We start from the raw sequence: 27663 nt of genomic DNA, 5'->3' as shown, positions 1-27663 counted from the left end.
ACATCTCTAAACAGCAAGCAGTGCTATGCTTTAGTGCCCCAACCCAGCCAGTAGTGCGGTTGAACCCAGGCCCTTCACACTGAGCTACATCCCCAGTCCTTTTTCATATGTTTTATTCTGAGATAAGGTTTTGCAGAATTGCTAAGTTACCCAGGCTAACCTTGAGCTTGGGATCTTCCTGCCTCAGCCTACAGGTGTGCCCCAGCATGCCTGGCTCACAAGAACTTTGTACCAGGTCTGCAGTTTCATGACAGAGGACTGTGGTGTGTGTCTCTCCCCACCTTCTGTCCCAGGCTCCTTCATCAATCCTGACGAATTTCCCCGATTCCTTACTAGATTCCCAGCTTTCTTCTCCGGTTCTCTCCTCCCCCAGCCGGGCAGGGGTAGACCTGCTGGACACACCCTCCTCTGCTCGCCTCCTCCTGTGCCATCCTCTTTTGCTCTACTCTGTTCTAGGTTTCCGGAACCATGTCTTCTAATCTTGTGCAGTTCCTATTCCGCGGCCACATTTTCCACAGCTCTTTGGTCTATGAATATTCACATCTGCATAAATGTTCCTATTCCTGTATTTGGCAGCGTTTTGCTCATATTTAATGCCTCGGACTGTTCAGAGGACTGCCTGTTCCCCAAGAAGGTTCTCCAGCCACTGCCTGGAGAAGGGGCTCAGCCTCCAGAGGGCTTCTTTCTCCCTTCCTCAGCCTCTCTGCCCGAGATCCTGATCAGGAAGTTCTGCCTAGGTCTTTTAGGAAGCCACGAGGCCTCACCCACACAGCACTGAGCTCGGCCCCTCCCAGTCTTGTTTTATTTTGCTCTGTGGGACTGGATATTGAACCCAGCACCCTCACACTGAGTTGCCCTCCCCAGCCCTTAATCTTTTAATTTCAATGCAGGGTCTCTAAATCAGTCTGAGCTGGAACTTGCAGTCCTCCTGCCTCAGCCTCCCGAATGCTGGGATTACAGATATAGAAGGATGAGATGTTTAGGATGTGCCTGATTCAGCACATCTGGGGACAAGGACAACAAAGGCATAGATGCAAAACATAGTTGCAAGCTCAAGACAGCCCTGCTGAGAGCTAAGAGAGGTTCAGAGCAGATTTGTCCAGGGACCTTCAAGAGCCAGGCCTTCCCAAGGAGCTCCACTTTGGACTTCCGGCCTCCGGGCTGTGGGGGTAAATTCCTGGCAGGTTAGGCCTTCCAGTGTGTGGCACTTGTCTCAGGTGAGGGCTGGAGGCAGCATAGGATGGATGTGCTGCCCAGGTGGCAGCTGCTGAAGTCACCTGGCCCAGGTGGCTCCTCAGGGCAGACGAGCGCAGGCCAGGAGCTCTGAGCATGGTGGTGCACACCTGTCATCCCCACACTCTCAGAGGCTGAGGCAGGAGTATGGCAAGTTTGAACCCAGACTGGACAACTTAGTGAGATCCTATCTCGAAATACAGAAAAGAAAAGCCAGGGATATAACTCAATGCATAGGCCTGGTGTCCAATCCGCAACAATGGGGGAAAAAAGTCCTGTTTTATGGCTGGGCCTCAGACCAGAAAGGCTAAGACATATGCCCAGGGTCACACAGCAACAATCGGCAAAGCTGGTACGAACGACCTGCCCGGTCACTCATGCATGGTGCCAATGAGAACCAAATGTCCTGTCCACACCCTTGTTGGGTTGGGTCCCCAGGGTCCCCACTCACCAGCACTCGGTCTCCCAGGCGCAGGTCCTTGTCACCCCGCTTCACAGAGCCGCTGTCAGAGAGGTTGGAGCCCGACTCATTGCCGGTCTTGACGGCACTGCCGAGGACGCTGTCCCGCAGTGGGAGGACACGGCTGGCCAGTGGCGGGGTGGCCGTGCCCGAGTGCAGCGACAGATTCTGGGCCGTGAGGGACTCAACAGAGTGGGCATCGCTACCTGAGCCCTCGGCCACCAGCTGCCGGGTGAGCTTGGACGGCCGCGTGAAGATGCCCTGCAGCGCCGGGCACTCGAAGTAGCGCACTCCGCCCACCGCACCGTCGTTCTTGCCCACTGGCTCGTCCAGCACCACCCCGGCCCACTGGCCTGGCGCAAACTGCGTCTCGCCCAGGTACTGCACCACGCCTGGCTTCACACCATTCACCCACACGCGCTCGCCCACCACAAAGTCGCCCAGGAAGTCATCGCCCACCTCGGCCACCTTCGGGCCTGGCTTCTCGGGGGCGGTGGTGGCTGCAGTGGTCAAGGAGGACAGGGAGCCCGACGCCTGCTTGTGCAGCGGGGAGCCTGTGGACCAGGAGGGGCTTCAGTTAGGGTCAGCCTGGGAACTGGTGGCACAGCCTGGGCTGGAATAATGGGGAAACTGAGGCAGAGGAGGCTAGCAAAGTGCTCCTGAAGAGGTCTCCTTGCTGTTGGCCCCTGGGCACCCCAGTCCTGCCTCACTCCTTCAACCCCCTGGAAGTTCCAGGTCAGGAGTGGCCTCCTCATAGAGCAAGGTGTGCAAGTCTCCCAGGCACAGAGCCCTGGGCAGAGCCAGCAAGGTGGCACATACCTGTCACCCAACACTCTCGGAGGCCAAGACCGGAGGACTATGAATTAAACCCAGCCTGGGCAACTGGGCAAGACACTCTCAAATTTTAAAATGACAAAACTAAACAAAGCAAAACAAACCAGAGGTTGGGGATGCAGCTCTCTTTGAAGTTCCCAGGCTCAACTCCCTGTAGCACACGACCAGGTGCTGAGCAAAGTGTCTGGCTCCAGCTGTTCCTCCCCACAGCTCCTTCCCCTCTTCAACCCCAAGAGCCCATGGTGGGAGCAGGCACTTAAGCCTGCAGTGGCCTGAGAGGTCCTCTGACCATCACCCCCAATAGGAAGAAGGAACCTGAAGCTCAGAGACGTGCAGGTCTTCCTAGGGGGACTTTGGCCCAGACCCAGGCTCCAGCAAGCTGCAGGTACAGGACAGGAAGCAGCTTGCTCTAGGTCACCCGGCACAGCAAAGCAGGGCTCAAGCCCACTGTTCATGTCTCTCAAGTGTCTAGACCCCAACTGTACTGGGAGCCACTTGGGCAGCACACAGTCTCACTGTCCCCGACCTACACTAACCCTCCTGCCAGGCCTGGCCCATGGCAGAAACTCCTCTGCCATGATGTGCTGCAGAGACAGCATAACCATGTCCCCTCTCAAATGCAGTTTCTGATTCTCTCCTGGAGCCGCCAGGAGGGCTCACAGGCCAGAGGGCTCCACCAGCAGCCCCCAGCCCAGGACTGACAGGATGCTCTCTTGGGGCCTCCACTAGGACCCTGCCCTGCAGGGCCAGCCAGCTCTCAAAACCAGAGCTGCAGGAGAGCCCTACACCCCAGGACATGGGTGGCAGGATGGAGGCCCCTGCAGGGCGGGCTGCCTCCTGCTTAGGGGCCAGGTGGGGCTGTGAACCTGAGCAACCTCGGATTCCAGCCCTGTGCCAGGTGTGTAACTTAAAGGAGCTCACTGGTCCCTCTGCTGCCCCATTTTACAGATGAGGAAAACAGGCTCTGAGATACCAGGTGCTTTGCCTAGCTGCACACAGAGGAGGGGGCAGCAGAGCAGGGCTGTGACAAAGGCCCCTGGTTCCTGTGGACATTACTTTCACTCCTCCACCTCCAGCCCATTCATCTGTCACCCCAAATCCCAGACTCCATAAAAGGACCCATTTCTCGAAAGCAAGCTTACAACTCCCTACGGCAGGGGATGGTTTGACTGTGGTCCTTCCAGGATAGGGTCACCCTCTCTCTCTATCAAAAAAGGATCTAGGGTGGGTGGCCCCTTAGGCTTCTCTCCCACCCTGAAGACCCTACAAGAGAGGGGCCATAGCAGCTAAATAAGCAAAGATTTTACTCCCCCCCCAGCTGCACCCTCCCCACTGCGATCAATTTTGATGAAATTATCTAACACCCCTGCCTCAGTTTCCCCATCAGTGCCTCCACCACAGATCTGTCCTAGGAGAACAGACATGAGTGCTGGACACAGTGCCCAGTCCATCCCAGTAGACAATAAACCAGTACCATGGTTTTGATGAGATATTTACACTCAAACTAAGAGATCCAGAAAGAATGATAAAATATACAAGATCTGAAGGAGTCTGTCTGGACTTCTAAGTGTGGTAACCTTGGCCAAATCTCTGGTGCCATCACTGGGGCCAGAGGTCAAACAGGTACTCTGCAGTGGCCACACAAGCCCACATGTAGGCACTGACAGTGATGCTGGCACACAGCTCCTGGTGGCCAGTCCTGAGCTAGGACAACACTGAACCACAGGCAGCCTCTACTGTGAGAGAGCCAGGAACACAAATGCTGAGGCCACACTGGTGTGCACACACGCCACAGCCTGGGGAGTTCTGCTGCACACCCCTCTCAGGAGCTCAGCACCTCCTTCCTTAAGATAATGAGGGGGCTACAAACTAGATGACACTTCATCCCATGCCCTCTCCTGTCATCACCAAGTCCCTGTCACCACTGCTGACAAAAGCTGCAGTCATTAGAACAGCAGCTGCCCCTATGGAATGCTGGCTGCATCCTGAGGCACCCTGGGAGCTTTCATGTACTTTATCACCTCATGCACTGATCAGATCGGAGACAGGGTCAGAAGCCATTCAGGCTCCCCCTCAGGCTGGCGGGGTCCCCAGGGATCCTGAGCACTTTGCAGTACAGACGCCGCTGTCCCCTGCACAGAACAGGGCTCAGGCATAGAGCACCAGCACAGCTATTCTCGGAAGAGGCTACTGCCAGGCTTTCCCTGCCAACCTAGGGGGACCCTCAGGTAATCTCTCCCTGCTGCCCACCCCAGGCCAGTGGATCAGTTGTTTCAACAGCTGCTAAAATCCAGGTCACAAGCCTGTGGCACCAGCTGTAGTTGCTTTGCTAAATTTTTCCTCCTCACTGTGGCCTCTGGCCTCCTGGGACCACACCCTCCCCAAAGTCCTCAGCTGCTGAGGCTGGGAAGGCACAGAAAACAGGACAGTGTCCCCGTCCTTCCAACGGTCACCTGCAATGGCACAGTAAGGTGCCTTGTCTCCTCATGAGACCACCAAAGGCCAGGTCAGAAACAGCTGGATATCCCTTCCCTTCCCAGGGGACCTGTCTGTCAGAGCTCTGGGACTAGACCGCATTGCCCTGCAACACAGACCAAACCCTGTGAGCAGCTGGTCCTCCCCAAACAGCGCTGCTAAGAACAGACAGGATGTGGCTCCTGTTCAAAGTAGAATTTTGACAGAAAGGGCCAAAGAACTCCATGAGGAGGAGTGGCAGCTGGTGATTTCATCCTATGCTGGGGGAGGAACCAGGGTCTCCCCACCACGGACTAGGATGGGGGCCCCCAGGGACAGGCCTTTGCCATTGCTGCCAAACCTCGGCCATCAGGGGCCCCAGTCACTGGGCACCTTCTCAGGGCTGGGGACAGAGCGAGGTCCAGCAAGGGCCCCACACAGGGTGGGATGGAAGTGACACACTGGACCAGAGTGCTGGGGGAGCAGGGGTGCATTGCCATGCCAGGCCCCCAGAGTGCAGTCTTTTTTCAGCCACTTAAGCCTCCTCCTCCTCAGTGGTCTAAGTCTCCAGGACCCAGCACAGGGCCACAGGAACTCCATCCCCACTCCCTGGGCAGAGCTGCAAGGGGTCCCTGCATCCAACCATGGTGTCCTTCCCACTTCTCAAACCTCAATCTCTTCTCCCCACACCCCACACCCCATTCCTTCCTGGTCCTCCTCCCCTTTTCATTTATTTGCATAAAAAGTAAGAATCCCTTTCTCAGCCAGGTGTGGCAGATATCCTGACTACTCAGGAGGCTGAGGCAGGAAGATCTGCCTGGGAAAGGCTGTGAGACCCTGGGGATAAAAAAAGATCTGGGGGGCACAGTCTGTGTGAAGGCCCTAGGTTCAATCCCCCAGTAAAGGAAAAACAAACAGAGGCTCCCTTCCCCCACCAACCCCTTCCAGCTCAAGGCCAGCCAGACTGCATAGTGAGACCATCTCAAAAACACATAAAAAAAGAAAAAAATTTCAGCTCTCATGATGAGCTCACATAATAAACATGACAGGCTAGATTAAGTAGGATAAACATGAGCTAAAATCTTTTTCAAAATAAAAAATGTAATCAACTAGGTATGGTAGCTCATGCCTGTAATCCTGACACTCTGTAAGACTGAGGCAGGAGGATGGCAGGTTTGAGCCAAACCTAGGCAATTCAGTGATTAGTAAGACCCTGCTCAAAATAAAAAATAAAAGGGGCTGGGGATTTAGCTCAGCGGCATAAGCGCCTGCCTTGCAGGCAGGCGGTCGTGAGTTTGATCCCCAGTACCGATAAAAATGAAAAAGACAAAAAAAATAAAAAATAGAGCTGGGGATGTAGCTCAGTGCAAATGCCCTAGGTTCAATCCTCAGTATACACACACAAAAAAAAAATCAATCAGTCAAGTAAAGTAAAACCAAGGAAACGTAATCATTGGCCAATTTCCCAAGGAAATGATTCAGAAATATAGGTGTCCTGAAATCACAAGTAGCTTCAAATACGTGGTTGACAAGTCACCGTCCCAGTCTCCCTCCCTCCCGGCCTTTTAGAATAGTTTTTTTCCAGGTCAGATGGGAAAGGGTTGTTCAAGTGCTACCCGCAGGAAAGCAGGGTTCAAGAGCACTCAGGGTCAGCTTGGAGGATGGGGACAAAGGACGGGGCAAGGAATCACTCAGAAAAACCGGTGAGGGCCTTTCCAGGACCCAGGACAACCCAGAGGAGCTCTGTCTCTGCTCCACCGCCTATGCAGGGAGGGGTCCTACCCAGGACCTGGCCCATGACCGGCTCCACGGAACACAATACCACTAGCCATTCCTGGTTATTGTGAAAACGGAAATTCAATCTCTCCGTTCAAACTAGAGTAAGAGAAACAGCACCTCGACCTAAGCGGAAGCTATTTCCCGGAGGGATTCTCAGGGCCTTTGCTATGCTAATGACAGCGGAAGAGGGGAGAGTGTCCTGGTCTAGGCGAGCATAGGCCCAGCCCTGCCCTGCCCTGCCCTGCGACTGAGCCTGGGACACCCTGGAACTGGGATCTGAGCCCAGAACCTCTGCACTTAACAGCACCCCACACCCCCAGCCCTTTTAAAAAAATTTTGACAGGATATCCTTAAATCACTAAGTGGCCCAACTGGGCTGGAATTTGCAAACTCCTGCCTCAGCCTCCCGAAGTGCCGGGATGACAGGCGTGCAGCACCGCGTCCCAGTGGTCTCTTGGGACTGCGCGAAGCAGGCAGCCAGGAAGCTGGCTCTGCTCTCCACACCTACTCCCCTCTCCATCCCATGGCCGACTTCCACGTCTGGTGACCCCAGACGGAAATATCCCACAAACACGGAGCAGCCTCCCGGCTGAGCCCCTCCACGTCCCAGAAACGCTCCAGGCAGGTCTCCGAGGAGACTTTGCTGGGGCTCCATAGCAGCCCCCAGGGAGCTCCCTAAACCCGGGAACGAGCGCCCCTCGAGGGCCCCAGCTGAGGCACCACGTCCCCTCCCCGCCCTAGAGCCGGACCAGCGGACGGTGACATGGGGCGGGGTCCTCACCCGGAAAGAGCAGAGCCAGCAGGCCGTGGAGAAGCCCCAGGCTGGCCGCTGGGCAGGCAGCGCGGCCTCGGCCACCACCACCCCCCATCAATAGCGGAGTCTGGGCACTCACAGGCGCCCCACCCGCACCGCGCAGCCCCACAGGAGGGACTCCCTCCGTGTCCGCCGCCTCCTGCGCCCAGAAAAGGGTGGGGTGTGCTCAGGGAAGGCGAGGGCGGGGCGGGCTTTCAAGGGTCGCCAATGATCTTGCAGGCCCGCGCTGGGAAAGAAAGCGCCGAATCCCCGACAGGTCACTCTGGGTGACGCTCCTGGTGCACTGGGTAGCGCTGGCCTGTGATCTCAGTACTCCCTTAGACTGAGGCAGGAGGCACCAAAGTCAAGTCCAGCCTGAGCAACTTAGTGGGGCCCACCTCAAAATTAAAAAAAATTAAAAAGGACCTGAACGTAGCTCGGTGAGAAGCCCTGGGTTTCACCCTCAGTGCGCTGAAAAACTTAACAAAATCCCCCAGGCCTATATTCCCCTGTATCCGGCTCAGGGCAGAGTCCAGCCCGGTCCCCCACCAACCCCTGGGGCCAGCGCTGAGCTCACGCTTTGGGAGGCAGCCACCACGCCACTTCCCAGGGCAGATGCCAGCACACACCACACACAGGGTTCCCAAGTCCCCCACAGTCCCGGGGCTCCCAAGCCTAGTTTGACAGGGGAGGGGCCCTGTGCTCCAAAGCACAAAGCCAGCTCCATGGCAGGCCTGGCAGCCTGGGGACAATGGCCAGGCCATGCATCCTGGCACTGTCACCTGCCCCTCCCCCAGGCTCTGGTCACTCAGACAGGACCCAAACAAAGGCAACCTCCTACCACGTCCTCTCAGCCCCTGGGTCTGGCATCCACCATGAAGGTGGCAGTGGGGGTGGGGAGTGGGGAAATGGTGCCAGGGCACCTTTGCTATAGGCGTCCCCAGGCCAGCAAGCCAGGTGGCTCCGTTGACACCCCCTCTCTGCAGGAGGGGCCAGACAGTCAGACCACCCAGCTCCCACCCTGGGCCTGCAGTCGCACAGCTATGTGACCACTATGTGGTCCCTGGGTGGCTCCTCCGAGTACTGTCACAGTAGTACCCAAAGTGATATCCAACACCACTTGGCCCCAACACTAGGACACTGCCCACAGCATGCAGAGACTCATAGAAACCAGGCAGAGAAACTGCACGAAAAAGACGCTTCAAACTGACACTGAGCCAGGCAGCAGCATGCCTGCAATCCCAGCACTCCTGGGCAACTTAATGACTTACAGAGACTGCCTGATAATAACAACAATTTTTAAAGGGCTGGAGAAGTATGGAGGCCTTGGATTCAATCCCCACTACCAAACAAATGAAAAAAGACAAAACCTAGCCTGAACTATGTAGCGAAATCTATGTAGTGTCTTTTTTAAAAAAAGGGCAATAAACAAGAGTATCTTACAGCCAAACAGAGGGCACTTAAATTTCTCATGACATGAAAAAATGTATCTGATGGTATTTATTAAAATGCAAAATATAAGCCTTCAAATTGTTTATACTGAAGAAGTAGAAGAAAATATTCCAATATCATAATACAGTTGGCGTTGTGTATCAGCAGGTTCCATATCTGCCAATTTAATCAATGAATCACAGATGGAAAATATCTTGGGGGAGACGGGTGGGGCATACATCTGAGCCAGACAAAATGAAGCACACACCTATAAGCCCCACAGTCTGGGAGGCTGAAGCAGGAAGATCACAAATTCAGGCTTAGCCTGAAGTACATGTACCAATTCCCTGGGATGAATGTAACCATTATGTACTGTTATGTGTTGTGTCAAGCTGTCCCCTCAAACCTCATGCATTCATGGGGCAGGCTTCTAGAGTTTGTGATTAATTCATGGTCCAATGCTGGAATTATGGGTATGAGCGCTATACCTATGGTAGGGTGGGTGTGGCCTACATATAATATAAGGGACAGAGTCTTCTCTGAGCTCCTTCTTTTTTGCTTGTTGTTGCTTTTACTGTCTTCCACCACCATGAACTGTTGCCCTCTGCCATGAGCCACCCTGCCTCAGACCCAACAGATAATGGACTGAAACCTCCACAAACTGCAAGCTAAATAAACCTTTCCCTCTTTAACACTGGGTGTTGGCGAGTATTTTGTCTCAGCAACTGAGAGAAAAGTAACCAAGACATATATACTACAATCATAGACCATTTTTAAAAAATGCGTAAAGGCCCTGGGTTTAATTTCCCATATTCTCAATTTTAAAAAAGTAACATACAGAATCAAAAACCAGTTGCATCCCTACAGACTGTATTCAGACTTCTCCGTCATTGTTCCCTAAGACACAATGTAATGAGTACTTGCATCACATTTACAATATAGCAGGGACTGATTTAGAGAGCCTGGGGTGGTGTGGGGAGCATCCTGGAACCAGGGCACCATTTTACTGGAGGGCTTGAGCATTGGAGGAATCTCGGAATCTTGGGTGTAGGGGGATCCTGAACCCATTCCTACAGACAGCAGGCGGGACTGGCACTGTCTGGGGAATGGGACTGCACTAATTCACCTGGGGCTTATGTTTATGATCATGGTCACCTCCACCTCCTGCCAGTGCTGCTCCCGCCTGGCACTGGGCTCTGCTCCTGGCTGCAGGCACCTGTGCTGCTCCCCCTCCAAGACAAAAGTAAAGGGCACGGGCAGCGACAGAGGTTGGTGGGAAGATGGAGCTGGCCCACCTCAGACAACACCTGACCCTGAATGGGAGGTGGACCGTGCATCCTGGCTGAAACTCAGTGTGCCAGTGAGCCTAAGAAAGGTGCCTGAACCCTCTGGAGCTTCCTTTCTCATCACTGGTGCCCTCTTCCCAGAGCTGTGGAGGAAAGAAGGGGATAGAGAAAGAGCAGCCCAAAAATGCCTATTCTATAGCTAGTTGTTAAAGAATTTGCAGCCAGGTGTGGTGAAGCATGCCAGTAATCCCAGCACTCTGGGAGGCTGAGGCAAGAGGATCACCAAGTTCAAGCCCAGCCTGGGAAAATTATCAACTTATGGAGAGTGTATCTCAAAATAAAAAAAATAAAAGGACTAGGGATGTAGCTCAGGGTGAGGTCTGGTTTTGATCCTCCATACAAAAAAAAAAAAAAAAAAAAAAACCAAAGGAATTTTAAGTGGATCACAGGCCTCTGGGCTGGCACAGAGAACCCTTGTCCCCAGGCAGCCCCATCTCTCTGCCCTGTCCCCACGCACCTTCCTTGGAGCCAGTAGTTGCCACTGTGGCTGAGCCTGAGACTGACCCAGTGGACGTCCTGCCCATGGGGCTGGAGTGTTTGCCCCCTCGGCCTGGGGGCTTCAGGCCACTGGGCTTCTGCATGATGGCGCCGGTGACGAGTGGATGGGCACAGGTCACATCCTCTCAGCCATCTTCACGCACCTGTGGATAGGGGACAGAGGCATGGTGAGGTGCAGCCCCAGCAGCAGGGACAGCACACCCCACTGTTGACACAGCCGAGGGATCCCAGTGCCCCAACCCTGAGGGGCGGGACTGCAGTCCTCCCATCCAGTGTGGGAAAGGCAGGCACCGGGCAGCCAAATGCATGGGATGGAGGGGCTCAGTCTGCTGGCTACCAGCCCTGGCTACTCCGGTGCCCACTCTAGCCAGGTGCCCCAAAGCAGAGATGAGGATGACAGCTGTGTCCCTGCTGATTCTAGATGTCACCCCAACCAGACACTTCCTGCCTTCCTAGTGCTCCTGGTCTTTGCCACCTCCTTTTATACCCAACACTCCCTCCTCCAGGAAGCCACCCAGGACCTGTGGCCCTTGGAGACCTTAGAACACAGGCTAAGCCAAGGAGGGGATTCCTCTCCTCCGCGCTCTGTATCCTGCCTCCTGGGAGCTCAAAGGACCCTCAGATGGTGCTGCGTCTCTGCTCTGAGGATCAAGCCTTGGCCTGGTGCCTTTGATTCAGAAATCCCCAGGAGGGCAGTGCAAGGGACCAAGTCCACGAGGGCCGCAAGTCCCCAGGGACATTCCTTCAGGGGACACTGCCACGGGTGCCCTCCTGGACCTCCACGAGCTTAATGTATGCCAGGCTTTTTTTTTTTGAGCAGGGTCTTGTAATGTAGCCCAGGCTGGCACTGAAATTTTGGCAATTCTCCTGCCTCCTGGCATGTAGTTACCTACATGCTGGACTTGCAGGTATGTGCAACCATACCCAGCCTGCCAGGCCCCTTTCTTCCTTCCTTCCTTCCTTCCTTCCTTTTTTCTTCCTTCACCTCCTCCCTTCTTTTTTCTCTCTTTCTTTCAGTACTGGGGATGGAATCCAGAGCCTTTGCTCTGAGCTACACCCCAGCCCTTTTTATTTTTTATTTCAAATCAAGAGCTTATGATCCTCCTGCCTCAGCCTCCCATCATGCTGAAATTATGGCTGGATGCTGGGCTTTGCAGGAACGTGGCCTCGATGTCCTTTGCAGGCCCCTGAGGAGATGGCAGCCATCCACCAGAAGACACTGGAAACACAGAAAGACCGGCAGCACCAGAACAGCACAGGGCTGACCCCCTCCCTCCAACAAGCCTGGGCCTGGAATAACATTTGTGAGACTCTGGCCTCTGGGGACGGTGCCCGCTTGCTGAGACTGACAAAGGACAGCAAAGAGCTGTTGAGAGGAAACCAAGGCACCATTCAGCCAGGCCTGGCCACCCCAGTTGGGGGACGGGAGGGGACTGAGTGGAAGCAGCCCTGCCCCAGGCGCCCAGAACAGACAAGGGCAGAAGAATGTGACAGGAGGAGGGGAGGACGCCGTGGCCCCTCTGTGACTCAGCCACATTCAGGGGGTGGAGGAAGGGGGGCGCCTGAGCGCCCCAGGGGATGGAGGAAGGGGGACAACTTGGCTCTGGGCCACACTGCATCTGACAGTGGGGGAACACTGCTGCATCTCTTTCAACCCAAGGTTCAAACCCTGGTTATGAAAGGCTGCAGGATCTTGGGCCAGGGATGACAGGGCCGGGATCAGCAGGGACACAGGTTCACCCCTCTAAATGGGACGCAAGTTGGGCTGTTTCATGGGGCACAGAGAACAGAGACGCCCAGGAACATGCAGGGTCCAGGCACTGTCAGCCTCTGCAATCTGCATGCAGTCACCCTCTGGGGACCCGGGTGGGCGCCCTTCACACCAACGGGCCCCCTTTGTGTCACAGGCACTGCCACTTCCTGCAAAGGAGCCACCATACTCAGGTTTCCTTTTCAGCTTCCGGGGGTGGGAGACACACAAGGCCCCCAATCTCTGCCAGGGGGCACCCCTTTGCTGGGACAGGTGCCAAACAGGGCAGTGAGAAACCCATCTTCGGCTCAGGCGGGCGCACGCCCTGGGAGGCGGCCACCAGGAAGCAGGGCCACACCTGGAGATCAGGGACGTAGCTGCCGGCCACTGACAGCAGCAATCCTGGCATCCTTCTAGCCCCCACCAGCCAGCAGGGATCCCAGCAGTGCCCAGAGGCCCAGCAGGCAAAGCCCCAGCCCAGCGGCCATGGCCAAAAGCACAAGCCTTAGAGAACACACATGGGACCACAGGGATCTGGGGTGCAGCACTGTGGGACAGGAATGGGGGAGGTGCAGGTTGAAATGGGGGTGCACGTGCAGAGGCCGGAAAAGACCAGGTGGGACATGTGTAGTCACCCTCAGGGAGAGGCTTTGGGGACAGCAGGAGGTGGAGGGGCCACATCAGCAAGGGCTGCACGTGGACAGAGCCAGCTGCAGACGATGAGTCAGAGACATTCAGCAGACGCAGAGGCCCAGGTGAGCCGGAGGTCAGGTCGGGCTCCCTGAGATGTAGAGGAGTCTGGGTTCCTGGGAGCCAGGGTGCCCCCACGTTTCCCACACATGTGGGCAGCCTGGCCCATGGAAATGGAGGTGCCTCACTGGGGCTGGACATGGGGCATAGTGGGCATGGGCTCTGCTGGCCCCCAGTGGGGATGGCATTGTGCCATCCTGGGTGACAATAGGTTTGTGGGAAGAGGGCACTGGGATGGCTGGGGTAACCGGGCTGCCTTTCTGTTTGAAAGTTTGTGGCCTGTCCCGTGGGGCATCTCCATAAACACTAAATGTGTCTCATTTCTTCCTTCTTTGCAGTGCTTAAAATGCTTTGATCATTTTGTTTACTGAAAGGTAAATCAGGCAGACATGGTGGCATACATCTGTAATCCCAGCACTAAAGAGGCTGAGACGGGAGGATTGCCAATGAAAATCTAAGCTCAACCTGGGCTATGTAGTGAATTCAGGGCCATCCTGAACTGCAGAGTGAGACCTTGTCTCAAAAAACCAAAACCAAACAAAAAAGACAGAGAGAAGTGAGAAAATGGGCCCACTCCTCCCACAAGAGTTGGGGATAAGCCCTAGAGTGGACCCATAGATGCTCTCAGGCTAGGCGCCCCAAGCCAATGGTGGGCCTTCTGAGGGACAGATGTGGGCTCTCCAGCCTGCTCCACCAGACACCCCAATGCCTCACCCACAACCTGCACAGTGACCTGCCCCAGCCCCACACTGTCCCCTGCAGTGTGGAGGAAGGGCCACCCTGACTGCACTTGACTGAGGCTTGGGAACTTGAGCAGCTTGACTTAGGTCACCAGTGGTGACCCTAATGTCCCCATAACCCCCACATCCAGGACAAGCAGTGGGCAGGACAGGGATGGCCCCTCATGTGAGTCTCCTGCCAACTGCCCCAGGCCAAGGAGAGCAGGAAACGGTGCCTGTCTGCCTGAGCCATGGTCCCCACCATGCCCTCTGCTCACTAGCTTACCCTGTCACTGGGGTCACCCAGGCCCAGCAGGAAGCTCCTGGGTTCTGCAAACACCACAAGCCCAGAAGCAGAGGTGTGGGGAACCTGGAGAGAAAGGGGGTAGGGTGGGTCCCACTGAGGTCCCTGGTCCCAAGAGCATCAGTGGCCTGATGGCCAGCAGGGACACCTCAGCTCCCATTGAGCTGGGAGAGACACTGGTTCCGGGGGGGAGAAGGTGTGTCAGAAAATGTAGACAGCTGTACTCACACTCAGGTGGAGGGAAGGCGGACCCCCCCAAGGGCCAGTGCCAACTACCAGCTTTGCTCTCAGCCATGGCCAGGAGGTGGGGGGCTTCCACCACTCCCACAGTCCTCACCGCCCCACTCTCCCTAAGCTAGGGCCAAAGTTTCCCATTGTTTATTTTTTGTGTTCTTTGCAGTACTGGAGGGTGAATCCAGTGCCTTCCCACTGACCTACATATCCTGTCCCTTACTTGGAGATAATGTCTCACTAAATAGCCCACCTTGGGCTCCAACTTGCAATCTTCCTGCCTCAGCCTTCCTCAGTACCGGGATGAAGTTTCCCATTGTAAAGAAGGCACTTTCCCGGCCTTGCCAACAATGCAGGATGCTGGCAGAGGCAGACTCAATCCCCCCTACACACACATACACACACAAAGCTGGCATCACCAGAGCCAAACCCCAGCCAGGCCTCAGAGCCTGGCCTTAGTGGGTAGCAACCCACAGCCTCAGGAACTGGACGCTGAGCCTCCACTACTGACCTAGGACTGCTGGTTCAGGTCCCTAGGTCTCCACCCAGCTGGGCACAACCACAGCACAAGAGTCACTGGAACCTTGATTCCCATTTCTCAGAATGAGAAGAGATGCACTGAGGTCACACAGCAGGTGACCAAGACAGTGAGAATCAGCTCCTCACACGGACAGAGGCTGGGCTGGACAGGAGGGTCCCAAAGACCAGGCAGTTGGGAGGCCAGGAAGGTTAAGAAGTCTGCTGAGGTCACCCAGGGAGTGGGCAGGACAAGGGGACACAGGAAGGACACTGGCTTTCACCATAGCCCCCTTCACTTCGGGCTCCCTGGGCAGCACCCAGGTCTTGGTTTGCACCCGGACATCCTCCAAAGCTTCCAGGGTTCAGAGGCGGGGCCTGGGAGGTGCACCCTCCTGGTTCATCTCTCTCTGTCTCTGCTTCTCTGTTTCTGCCTGTCTGTCTGTCTGTCTGTCTGTCTGTCTCTCTCTCTCTGCTTCCAGCCCCCATGTACAGCAGGGGGCAGCTGGGCCCTGCCCACCACCCCAGCTGAGCAGGGACCATATCCCCTGAATCCTGAGCAAAAGAAACCTCCGCTGCTTCCAGTCGTGGATGTGGTTACTGTGTCCCAGTGACAGGAAAGTGACTAACACAGTTCCTCTCCTGTCCCAGCCACACAGTTGGTCAGAATTATGCGAGCAGCCAACTATCATCAAGTTGAAAAATCCTAAGTGAACCATCCTCAGTTTTTTGGGGCCAGCTGGGTTGACACACAGGGCAGCGGGAGGTTAGAGATCAAATTGCTAATCAATTGACTCCAAGAAGGCAAGATGATCCTGGGCCCCTGGGGCGAGCGCAGTGTAGCACAGGGTCCTTAAAGGAAAGAAGAAGCAGAGACGGACACACTAATTCAACACTGCTGGCTTTGGAAGTGGCGGAAAAGGCTGCAAGCAGAGAAAGGTGGGGGTCACTTACTCCCGGAAAAGCCAGGGACACAGATTTCCAGACCCCAGCAGAGCAAGGCCCTGCTGACCTCTTGATGGCAGCCTCATCTGTCTGACCTCTGCGCTACAGAACAGAGAGACAGCAGGTGTTTTCAGCTGCAGGACTGTGGGCATTTCTTAGGGCGCAAAGGGAAACTGGTAAGTCACACACGCACGGACACCTCTAGAGGACGGCAAGCTAAGCCCGAGAGGCAGAGACACACATGCCTTTTAGGTCTGCCGCCACTACAGTAGGCAGATTCCTCTAACAAGTCATAGAAAGTACTAAACTAGATGACAAGGGCTTCTACGAACTGGGCGTGGTGGTGCACCCCTGTAATCCCAGCAGCCGGGAGGCTGAGGCTGGAGGATCACTGGGTTGGAGGCCAGCCTGGGTTACACAGTGAATACAAGTTCCACCTGAACTACATAGTGACACCCTGTCTCAAAACATTGGAAAACAAAATAGTGAAATGAGGTTTAAAGACAAGCAAAATTCATTTGCTAGCAGTACAGATCAGGGACTTCTGTTGTGCACCGAAGGAGGTGTCCTGCTCCTCACGCCCAAACTGCCAGTGACACCAACACCCGCCCCAGCACAAGGAACAGACGCCTCTGGTTTCTCCATGCAGTGGCATAAAATACAGCAGTGAGAAAGGTGAACACAAATACACACTACGGTAGGTACCAACCTGCACTCGACGTCCTGAAACAAAGCTTTGTTTGTTTCCCACTTAGGTAGGACTGCAAGTTCAAGAACAGCCTGGACAACTTACCAAAACCCTGGGACAAATAAAATATAAAAGGGCTGCTAAAACATAACAGAACAAAAACACCCGGTAACACTCACAAGGCTGAGGCAGGAGGGTCACTGAACCAGACGCTACCTTGGGCTACATGGTAAGTTCAACACCAACCTGCACTGTTGTTCAAAACAAAACAATAAATTGCCTCAGTTGAACTCAAATCTGCCATCTTCCTACCTCAGCCTCCTAGGTAGCTGGAATTATGGATATGTACCACCAACACAGCTAGGACAAGAGCTGCGGTGTGGCTCAGTGACAGAGTGCTTCCTCACATGCATGAGGCCCTGCACTTGATCTGTGACAATTCCACACACACACATAGCCTACCGTGGTGGCTTATGCCTATAATCCCAGAACTCTGGGAGGCTGAGGCAGGACAATCACAAGTTCAAGGCCAGCCTAAACAATTGGGCAAAACTTTGTCTCAAAATAAAAATCAAAAAGGCCTGGGATGTTGCTCAGCACTCCTTGGGTTCTATCACCTGTACTAACAAAAACAAAAATAGTATCTGGTATCTGCCAAGCACCTGCAGCCCTACACAGGCTGGTGATCTTGGGGAGGGGCAGCCAGCGTCCACACATTTCTCTGCTCACAGGGATGCCCAGTGCAAGGTCACAGGACCCAGAACCCATGGGGGTATATGTGGAGTTGGGGGTTCTGACTCAATTATACGCATTAACTCATTTAATCTTCACGGCCATCTACAAAGTGGTGTATTATGATGTTGAGGTGTAATAACACCTGTATTATTATGACCCCCCCACTCTACCAATAGCCATCAAGCCACTTGCCCGGGGTCATACAACTAACCAATAACATAGCTGGGATTCAAACCCAGGACCCGTGGCCAGCAGGAAGTGTGTGCCCTGAACTAGAAGTCCCCTCCAGCTTCCTTTAATGCCAGCCACCCTGGCTGTTCCCTGGCCTCAATTTTCTTGTTCATTTTTAATCTTTTTTTTTTTTTTCTGTCTTTTTGAGACAGGGTCTCACTATTCGGTTCAGGCTGGCCTTGGGCTCACTTTGTAGCCCAGGCCAAATTTGAACTCCTGGGCCCCCAGCTTCAGGCTCCGCAGAAGTGGCATGACAGGTGTGCAACACCTGTGCATGTTTTCATGCTCAGAAAGCTGAGTGACAGGTGGCATAGTGGGCCTGTCATCCCTGGACTCTAGGAGGCTGAGGTGGGAGGACCACAAATTGGGTCCAGCCTGGGCAACTTAGTGATTTAGGGAGGTCCTGTCTCAAAATAAAGAGTTGAGCTATAGCTCAGTGCAAAGGTCTTGGGCTCAATTCCCAGAAAAGAAAGAAGAGGAAGTGGAAAGGAAAAGAGAAGAGAAAAAAGGGGGAGGAAAAGTGAGAGGAGGGGAGGGCAGAGGAGGGGAGAGGAGAGGGAGAGGAGAGGAGAGGGGAGGGGAGGGAAGGAGGAGAGGAGAGGAGAGGAGAGGAGAGGAGAGGAGAGGAGAGGAGAGGAGAGGAGAGGAGAGGGGAGGGAAGGAGAGGACAGGAGAGGAGAGGGGGAGGAAGGGATGGAGGTATGGTTCAACAGCAAAAGCCTGCCTGGCAAGTGAGAGGTCCTTAGCTCTATTCCTAGTACCAAAAAAAAAAAAAAAACCAAGACAGAAGGGAAGGGTTGGTGTCTGCCCACTCAGTGCCATCTGAGGGCTTCTCTGGGCTGGGTCAGGTTGGCCAAGCAGTGGTCTGGGACACACACAGGGCTGGAAACCTCCTGGAAGCCTGACCTTCTGCCCTCCAATGGTCCTGGGTGTTCCGGAAGGTGTAGGTCCAGGCCTGAGGCAAAAAACGCTGCCCCTGGGATTTAGCTCAGCGGCATAAGCGCCTGCCTTGCAAACAGGCAGTCATGAGTTCAATCCCTGGTACAGGTAAAAAGGGAAAAGACCAAAAAAAAAAAAGCAAAAAGCTGCCCCGGGAGAGGGCAGACAGAGCCCTGCATTAATACTGCATTAACAGAAGCAAAGAAACTAGCTCATTAGGATCAGGTTAGGATCCTGGCACTTCCTGGGGGATAGGACAGACAGGACTCAAGAGGTGCTGTTTTCAAGGTAGCAACTAGACCCCAGGCTCCAGATGCTCAGACCATCCACCTCCCCTCAACCGAAGGACAATGCCCCAGGTCAGGCTCCAGAGGCAGCCAAGTGCCCACTTCAGCCTGTGCTGCCCCTCCCCTCGGTGGGCTCTCATGGACAGAGACTTCAGCTCCTCACCCAGCTCCCCCAACCCTTCGCACCTCCAAGATGCAGTGCCCCATCCGCGGGCTGTGCCCAGCCCAGAGAGCAGAGCCTATTCCCCAGAACAGAGAAAGTGACCTCGCCTTTCCCAAAGAGCTCATCACTGGTGGCCACACTCACAAGCCGGGAGAGGCCAAGATAGGACAAATGCACCAGCCTGGCGGGAGAGGAGAGGCAGAGAAAATGAAACCACAGCCAGAGAGGAAGCGGTGGAGGAGGGGTTGCTTGCCAGCGGCCTGCAACTGTCGTGGGCCAAGTCCCCAGCTGCTTGCTCTTAAGTCCCTTTCCTTGTCCCTAATTGGAGGCAGCTCGACGAGCAAAGCACACCCCACCACCACCACCGACGTCTCCCCAAGCCAGGCGAGTCCACAGAACAAGCCCGAGAAGCGTGCGTGTGTGCGCGCGCGCGTGTGCAGCGCCACGTGGGAGGACAGCTCCATCGGACTTTGAACCTGAGCACCTGGGTGGAGGTGTGTGCGCTGGGCGGAACTGCAGGGGTAAACCAGGCCCGGCAGGGGGCCGGGGGCGAGCCTCCCCTGCAACCCTAGCAGCTCAGCTCAGCTCAGCCAAGGGACGCCGGGCAAAGAGCGACCTCTGCCCTACGACGCCCCGCCCTGCCCCGCCGGGTCCACCGCAGCAGTGAGGCTGCACAGAGCGGGAGCACCGTGCGCGCGCCGGAGCCGCCGCACACACCGAGCGTTTCACAGGTGCGCGAAGGCGGACGCTCTCCCAGGTGCGGAGCAGAGGGGCAACTCCCCGCGCCAGGCACAGGCCAGACTGGAGCAGGTGGCATCGACTTTCTGGGTAGCAGGCCCAGGGAGAACCTGTAGGACCACACAGGTGGAAGCTGGGACGAGGGGAACTGTGGGGACAGTGACTTACTATGGCCAAGGAGCGCGGTGGCTGCAGGCCCGGGCAGGCAGGCGGGCAGGGCCGCCTGGAGGACACATGGCTTGGGCAGAGGCTGAGCCTCCTGTCACCCTGAGTGTGAGGAGCCGTCTGCAAGGTCACTAGTGCAGCAGCTGCAACAAATACGCTGTCACGGGCGTGCGTTGCCTCGGCAACCGGAAGTTTCTCTGTCTTACAGAAGGGGAAATCAAGGCAGCGAAGTGCTGGCCACACAGATGAAGAGTGGGGCAGGAATTGAAACCCCAAGGTGCCCACTGAGCTGCGGAGGCACTAGCGCCCCGCCGTGGGCCTCCCCAACAGGATCATGGGGTCAGCATGCAGATGCCCCGTTTGTGCTTGCGGGGCTCCCGTTCCCCAACTCCACCCCCAAAACTGGACCCCAACATCACTGCCGTGGACGCCGCATATACCAGCGCAGCCGGTGCTTGAGAGCGCCTACTGTAAGCAGGACACATTCCCTCCCCTCCGCGGGGTCCCCTGGCCTTGAACCCCGCGCGCGACACTCACAGCCCCTCCAAACTCCCGACCCCGAGTCCTCGCCCACGTGCGTCCCCAGCGCGAAGGCCCGCTGTACACCCCGGTCGCGAGCATCGGCCCGGGCCTTCTTGGGGGGCCGTCCCGCACCCCATCATCGCGCTCGCCAGGCTGGTCCTCCAGGCACCCGGCTGTCCGGTTCTGGGGTTCTGTGGACCCGCCGGCCCCTGGCAGTGCCAGACCAGGTGACCGCAGCCGATGAATGAAGGGCTCATTGTTTACATTCGCGAATGCCAGGGAGAAGGCTTCCGGCACACGGCGCGCTGCCTGCACCCCCGCTCTCCTTTCCCCACAGCCCGGGCCGGCCCCACCCCATCAGCCTCCGGGGGGCGTCTCGGGAGAACGCAGGCGCCTCAGCCCGGCTCCCATCCACAAGGGCAGGGGATCCCCGCCTCGGGGTCGCGATGCTGGGCGTGCGGCTCCCCGCCGTCCCCTCGACTGACCTTCGCAGGGTGGGGCCGGGCCTGCGTGGCAGTGCCACGGGCACCGCGACCACAGGCGGGGCCTGCCGGGTCCACGAGAGCCGCATCGCCGCGGCCCCTCCCGGGGACACAGGGGGCTGGGGACAGATTGCTGCCTCACGGCCCGCGCCCCCGCCCTGCGGCCGCGCCGCCACCAAGTTTCGCAGAGGACGTCGCCCGCCAGGAGACCCCAGGCGGCGGGGCAGGGCGGGGCCGACCGCAGACCCGGCAGCGTCGGGGGCGGCGCCCGGGGAGGGACCGGGGCCTGGAGCTCCGCGGAGGGGCCCCGCTGCCCGGGAGGCGCGCAGACCTCGACCCCGGCCCCAGAGGGCGGCGGCGAAATTGGGGGAGCAGCGCGGCCGGCCCACGCCCACGCCCACCCGCGGCCGAGATTCTCCCGCCTCGGCCCACGCCCCGGCCACGCCGCGCCCCCCGCGCCTCCGCGTCCTTTGTTGCCCGCGCGACCCTCGGGCGGCGCCTACCTGGTTCCCGGCGCAGGCTCGCGGCCGCTCGTTCCGCCCGTTCCGGGGCCAGGATGCTGCGCCCCCGCGCGGCGCGGACCCCCCAGACCGTGGGCTCCGATGGCCGCCCGCCCGGCCTCGCGCCCGGCGGCCGCGGGAAGGGAGGCGCCCGCGAGCGAAGCCCGGCGCCGCTTGCGCCCCGCGCCACCGAGCGCAGCCGACCGCTGAGCGAGCGCCGGGGCTCCGGGAGGGAACAAAAGGGGCCGGCGCGGGGGGCGGGGCCGGGGCGGGGCGGGGGGCGGGGCCTGCGCGCCTAGCGGGGCGGGCGGCCTCCGGGTTCTCAGGCCGCGGCTCTGTGCGGAAGGGGATGGGCGGGCGGGAAACGCGCCTGGTTTGTAGCAGTCCAGCACTCCCATGGGTGTTCAGACCGTGGTGGAGGGATGAAAGCATGTTGGGCCGTCCTCTGCTGGCAGTTGGTCCGGAGTATCCGGAGGGTTAAACTCGAAAGCAGGGTTAGTGATACTCCCCTATAATCCTAGAGATCTGGGAGGCTGGGACAGAAGGAGCACAAGTCTTAGTCCAACCTGGTCTATTTAGAGAGACCCTCTCTCCCACATAAATAGTACTTTTATAAAGGAGGCTGAAAATGTAGTCAGTGTAAGGGCCCTGGGGTTAAATCCCAATACCGAAATGGGAAATAAAGGGGAGACAGTGCTATTAGATGAAAACTTCAGGTATCCCCTGAGGCCAGAGCAGGTGTGGAGCCACGTGGCTCCACGTGCCACGTGCCTCCTGGATGGATCTGTCTCCTGCTCTATGGAAGGAGAGAAAAGCGCTCTCAGCATCCTCCTGGGTGGGGAGAAGCCAAGTACCTGCTCTGGTACCAGGAAGTGACAGATTCCAAAGTCTTGAATGCCCCTGGCTAACCAGGCCTGCGTGCCTCGGTTTCCCTTTGTGCCTTTGATAAGCAGCTTCCCCAGCAGCATTCATGCCTTCTTCATGGGGGAACACAGTCCCCATGGAGCTCACTAGCAGAGGGGCCAGGTGTCCCCTCAGCGTGGGACATGGCTGTGCCCTGCAGGTGTGGCCTGCACAGAGATACCACAGTGAGCTTGTGCAGAGTGCAGAGGCTGCCTGCAGAGGGCACAGGTTCCAGAATGTTTGTTGAGTGAATGAATGAACTTGCTGTCATCCTCCACTGCTGTAGTGTCCATAACTTTTGTGAATGTCTTACCTCAGTTTCCTTATCTGTAAATTGAGAAGAGGGTTTCAACTCAGTTTGGCAAAAGTATGATGGTGTTGTGGAGACAGTGGAGCCCTGGGCACAGCTGAGAGGGCCAGGGGTTGGGGGACCCCAGAGTGCAGGGGGGATAGAGGTTCAATGCAACAGAGGGTGGGGGTGGCACCAGGAAGCAGCCCATCCCTGCATGTGGCCAGGGTGTCATGGTGCAGCCGTAAGAACCAGGTCCCGGCCTACAGTGAAGGGGCAAGTCACCCAGCCTCTTTGGGCCTCAGTTCCCCCATCTGTAAAATGGAGTTGATTGGCCACCCTTTCTGGTTGTTGTCAAGGGTGAACTATGTGTGGTGCCCTGGACAGTTAGTCAACAAGAAGTTATTGATGGCAATAATAAAAAGTCAAGATGGGCATGATAGTGCCTGCCTATCATCCTAGCACTCTGGGAGGCTGAGGTAGGAAGATCACAAGTTCAAGTCCAATCCAGTAATTTAGTGAGACCCTTCCTCAAAATTTAAAAAGGGCTGGGAATTGTAGCTCAATGGTAGAGAACCTCTTAGCATGTATGAAACCCAAGCTTGAGCCCCAAAACTGGCAGAGAAAGAAAAGCAACAAGCAAGCAGGAAAAAAAAGAGAAAGAAAAGAAGATCAAGCTGGGCGTGGTGGCACATGCGTGTTTCCCAGAACCTCAACACTCAGGAGGCTGGGGCAGGAGGACCGTGCAAGCTCAGAGCTAGCCTGGGCTACGTAATGAGTTTGAGCCATCCTGAACTGCACAGTGAGACCCTGTCTCAAAAAGACTAGAAATGAAGGGCTGAGGATAGTGCTCAGTGGCCCAGCGCCTGTCTGGCAAGGGCAAGGACCTGAGTTCCATTCCTAGTACTAAAGGGTGGGGGACAGAACAAAAAGGAAAAAAAGGGGGGGCTGGGGATTTAGCTCAGTGGCATAAGTGCCTGCCTTGCAAGCGTGTGATTGTGAGTTTGATCCCTGGTACCGGTAAAAATACAAAAATACAAAAAAAAGAAGGAAAAAAAAGGTGATTATAAATGTTTGCCTAAAGGTAATTAAAAAAATATTTATGTAAACTATATAACTGCATGTATATTTAAGTGTATAAGATAGGAAATGATATCACAGAGTTTTATTGGATCATTGAACAGAACTGTTTGCAGTATCATTGTTGGAATGTCCACTTTACAAGCTTTAATTTTGTGACTTGAACAATTATTTCTAAGATGACAATATGTAATCCATTAACTAGTGATTTCCTACTGTTTATTTTTTTTTTCTGTAAATCTGTATAACTTGTACCCTTTCTCTGCTTTTTTTTTCTTTTCTCCTTAAATAAAATTTTTAAAAAATATTTATGGTAGACTTTAATAAGTCAAGGGTGCATCATTTAATCCTGAGGTAACTATGCTCAATTTTTTACATGATTGTTAAACCAGCGAACTTTTTTTTTTTCAATCGGTACCCGGGATGGAACTCACGACTGCCTGCTTGCAAGGCCTGCTTGCAAGCTTGCTTATGCCACTGAGCTAAATCCCCAGCCCCTAAACCAACGAACTTATGGAGGGAACAATGGATAAATGAAAACCATTAATTCAAATAAAGCCAAGCACAGTCAGAGAGGGTGTTAACTGACTTAAGGACAGAGTAGGAATAATTTCAAATCTATCTTATTTCTATTAATCTTATGGCCACCAAATATTCGTTTCTTTTTAACGGCCAAGTGGCATGTTGCACAGAATTCAGAAGGGATTTTTTTGGACATTCTTTTATTGCTGAGCATATAACAGTTTCTAATGTTTCTTGAATCTAACCCAGGACCTTGTACTTGCTAGGCAGATGCTTATGCCACTGAGCTATATTCCCAGCCCCAGAACTGCTACTCTTATATCTGAATAAAATATTTAAAGTGCCTAAGCGTGGGGAAAATAAAACATGGACAGTGCAGATTGAAACTGTGAAGACCACTTGGCACATACACGATTAAACTTTGGTCTTCCTTGCCTTGCCTTGATTTAGCTCAATGGGGTAAGTACCACATACCTGGCAAGCTCGAGGTTGTGAGTTCAATCCCCGCTACAAAAAAAAAAAATTCACTCTTCCTCCAAGGATCACAAACAGTCTCCAAAATCCACATGCACCCGCGTCTTTTGATTGTAGGTATTTAGTTATTTGTTTAGGTACTGGGGATCAAACTCATGACCTCACATTTGCTAGGCAGGTGTTTATGTCACTGAGCTAAGCCCTAACCCTACACCTGTGTCTTTAAAGAAAATAGGAACACTTTTCCAAAATATAAGATCATACAAGGCCTTGAGTGCAAGCCAAACTTTAGAGTTTGGACTTTTAGCTGGCTGTGCCCATCTGTCACCCCAGCACTCTGGGAGGCTAAGGCAGGAGGGTTGAAAGTTACATCCCAGTCTGGGCAATTTAGTGACTTAGGGAGACCCCATCTCTAAATAAACCGCATAAAAAGCGCTGAGCATGGGGCAGCTCAGTGCAAGGTTCTGGGTTCCATTCACAGAACCAAAATAACAAAACAAAACAAAACTGGCTTGCGCACAGAAGCCTCGCCTCACACCCACAATTTTGCAAACAGGCTCCAGTGATTCGCAGGCCCCTTGAGGCCTCTGGTCTGCAGCGCAGATTCTGAACAGAAGGGAATTCAGGGACCAGAAGCCGTGCCCAGGGCATCTCAGCCCTGGCACAGTGCCCTTCCTTCTCTCCAGAACCTCTAGAACCAAGCAGAGTTTGGAACATGGCCAGGGTCCCACAGATATCAGCCAACGGGAAACTAAGCTGTCAGCTAGCCCCGGTCCGGCCTCACTCAGCTGGGGAAACTAAGTCCTAAGAGGGACAGGGACTTGCCCAGGTAGACCCATTTGGGGCTTGCTGTGATGCCCCTGAGCTGCTCGGGCCTTGCCCAGATTGGGCCTCCACCTCCTGTCCCCACCCCAGGGTGACCTGGGGCAGCACTGTGGCCAGAGCTGGTCACTGCCCCTTGGATCCTCTCACAGCTACCGGGAAGGTGCCTTTGGCCCCAGCCCTGGGAGGAGACAGGCTCTTCTGCCCTGCTCCTCCTGCAGCCGGGCCCCTGCTTCTTGGAGGGGCCAGGAAGGGAGGAGGTGACCAAAAGGGACTGGTCCCGCCCAAGACCTGTCACAGACCTTTGTCCCCACAGAAAGTGCTGACTTGGTCATTCATTCTCTTGCTACACAGCCTGAACCTGCAGCCCCACAAGTGGGGGAAGTGACCCAGTATGGCACTTTCGCAGTATGGGACTATTTGGGGAGCTCAGCTGCAGCAGGGACCCGGGCTGCTCTCTGACTTACATTTATTTATTGAGGGACCTATTTCCATGTTTGTTTGTTTGTGGTGTGCTGGTGACTGAACTCAGAGCATATTAACTAGGCTCCGTCTCCAGGCTTTTTGAGACAGGGTCTCCCTATGCAGTCCAGACTGGCCTTGAGCTCATTTTATAGCCCAAGCTGGTCTCGAACTTGCAATGATCCTCCTGCCTCAGCGACCTGGGTCGTGGGATTACAGGTGTGCACCACCATGCCTGACTCAGCCTTTTTTATTTTGAGGCAGGGTCTCTAAAAATCGTTGGGGTGAGATTCAAACTTGCAATCCTCCTGCCTCACCCTCCTGCAGTACTGGAATTATAAGCACATGGTACCATCATGTCTGGCTTACTTATTTATTTCACATTTTTATTTTTACTTTTTTATTTTGGTTCTGAGGATCAAACTCACAACCTCGAGCTTGCCAGCAGGCACTTATGCCTCTGAGCTAAATCCCTGGCCCTTATTTTTATTTTTTGAGACAGGGTCTCACTACAAAGTCCAGGCTGGCCATGAACTCACCAGTCCCCCTGCCTCAGCCTCTGAGTGCTGAGGTTGCAGGCATCTGTCGGGTTTACTTTGTTTTTTACCTTACAACAAGCAACACCCACGTGATGAGATCTTTTATTTTATCTTTTGGGCCCTGGGCTTGGAGCACACTAGGCGCTAGGCCAGTGTGCTACCCCGGGGCACCCCGCCCAGCCCAGTGATGAAGATTTGCAGCCTCCGGTTTGCTGACTGGGGGAATTCGTGACAGCACGAGGACGCCTGTGCGTTTGCGTCCCATATAACGTGGTGGCTACGTGCAACATCATCTTATGATCTGTAAAGGGAAAAGACTGGCCCGGGTGGTGTATCTCTCCGCTTTTCCACTCTTTCCGGCAACAGCCATTCATTTCTTTTAAGAAAAATAAAAGAAACAAACCCACGCGGGGTCCGTGCATGCTGCCGCGTGGGGGCTGCCGGCCGCTCTGCGCAGCAGCGCTGGGTGGGGTGGACAGAGTGGAGTTGGGCGTCTCCATGGCGACCTCCCAGTGGCAGCCACGCCCCTGCTTGCGAAAGGCGACCTGACTGGGCCCAGCTCGATACCCGCTGGGACAATGGCGGGATGGTAGGGGGCAGCGACGCGGAGAAGCCCGGGGCTCTGCTTTTGAGCGTCCTGGGCGGCTCCCAGGTGGGCCTCCCGAAGCCCTGAGGCTTCTTGCTGCCTCTGGGTTTCCTAGGGCGTGGAGAGAAGGTAAGGCCTCCCTGGCCTCCCTCTCTCCCTCGCTCCCTCTCTTCCTTCCTCTTCTTTCTTTTTTCTCTTTTCCAATACTGGGGAATTCTCCTGCTTCAGCCTCCCAGAATGCTGGGATTATAGGTGTGCACCCTCCCACAGAGGTGCTCCCAGGCATTTTGACTGCAGTCATCTCTGTGTCCTAGAGACTGTTGCCGGGACTCTGGGTGCCAAGTGGCATCCACCCCTCAGATAGAGGGAGGCTGGGACACTCCAGGTGACCCAAATCCAGAAGCACACATGGAGACACACAAACCCACATAGACACAGACACACATGCATGGACAGGGACAGAAACACACAGAGGCACACACAGGAATTGGAT

General features: G+C 55.2%; 1 protein-coding gene across 5 annotated transcripts in view; it reads right to left on the bottom strand.

Moving 5' to 3' along the window:
• Window positions 1–21688, bottom strand: part of Clip2 (CAP-Gly domain containing linker protein 2) — a 43528-nt gene extending 21840 nt beyond the window's left edge. For 2 of the 5 annotated variants that reach the window (XM_063234324.1, XM_063234325.1), the window contains exons 1-3: window positions 21497–21688; window positions 10788–10971; window positions 1685–2247 (exon numbers count right to left, since the gene is read on the bottom strand). In XM_063234324.1, coding sequence (XP_063090394.1) covers window positions 1685–2247; window positions 10788–10911 — 687 coding nt within the window. In that variant the 5' untranslated portion in view covers window positions 10912–10971; window positions 21497–21688. Of the gene's footprint in view, window positions 1–1684; window positions 2248–7541; window positions 7645–10787; window positions 10972–20996; window positions 21136–21496 lie in introns of those variants that run through there. The other 3 variants (XM_063234321.1, XM_063234322.1, XM_063234323.1) reach the window with 3 other exon arrangements.
• Window positions 21689–27663: the final 5975 nt, after the last annotated feature.

Source organism: Cavia porcellus, unplaced genomic scaffold (genome assembly GCF_034190915.1).
Source record: "Cavia porcellus strain 051 isolate PalLab524CR breed Dunkin Hartley unplaced genomic scaffold, mCavPor4.1 scaffold_23, whole genome shotgun sequence".
In the NCBI taxonomy this organism is placed as follows: domain Eukaryota; kingdom Metazoa; phylum Chordata; class Mammalia; order Rodentia; family Caviidae; genus Cavia; species Cavia porcellus.
Note: the sequence above shows the minus strand (reverse complement) of the source record. Positions and strands in the feature narration are given on the sequence as shown.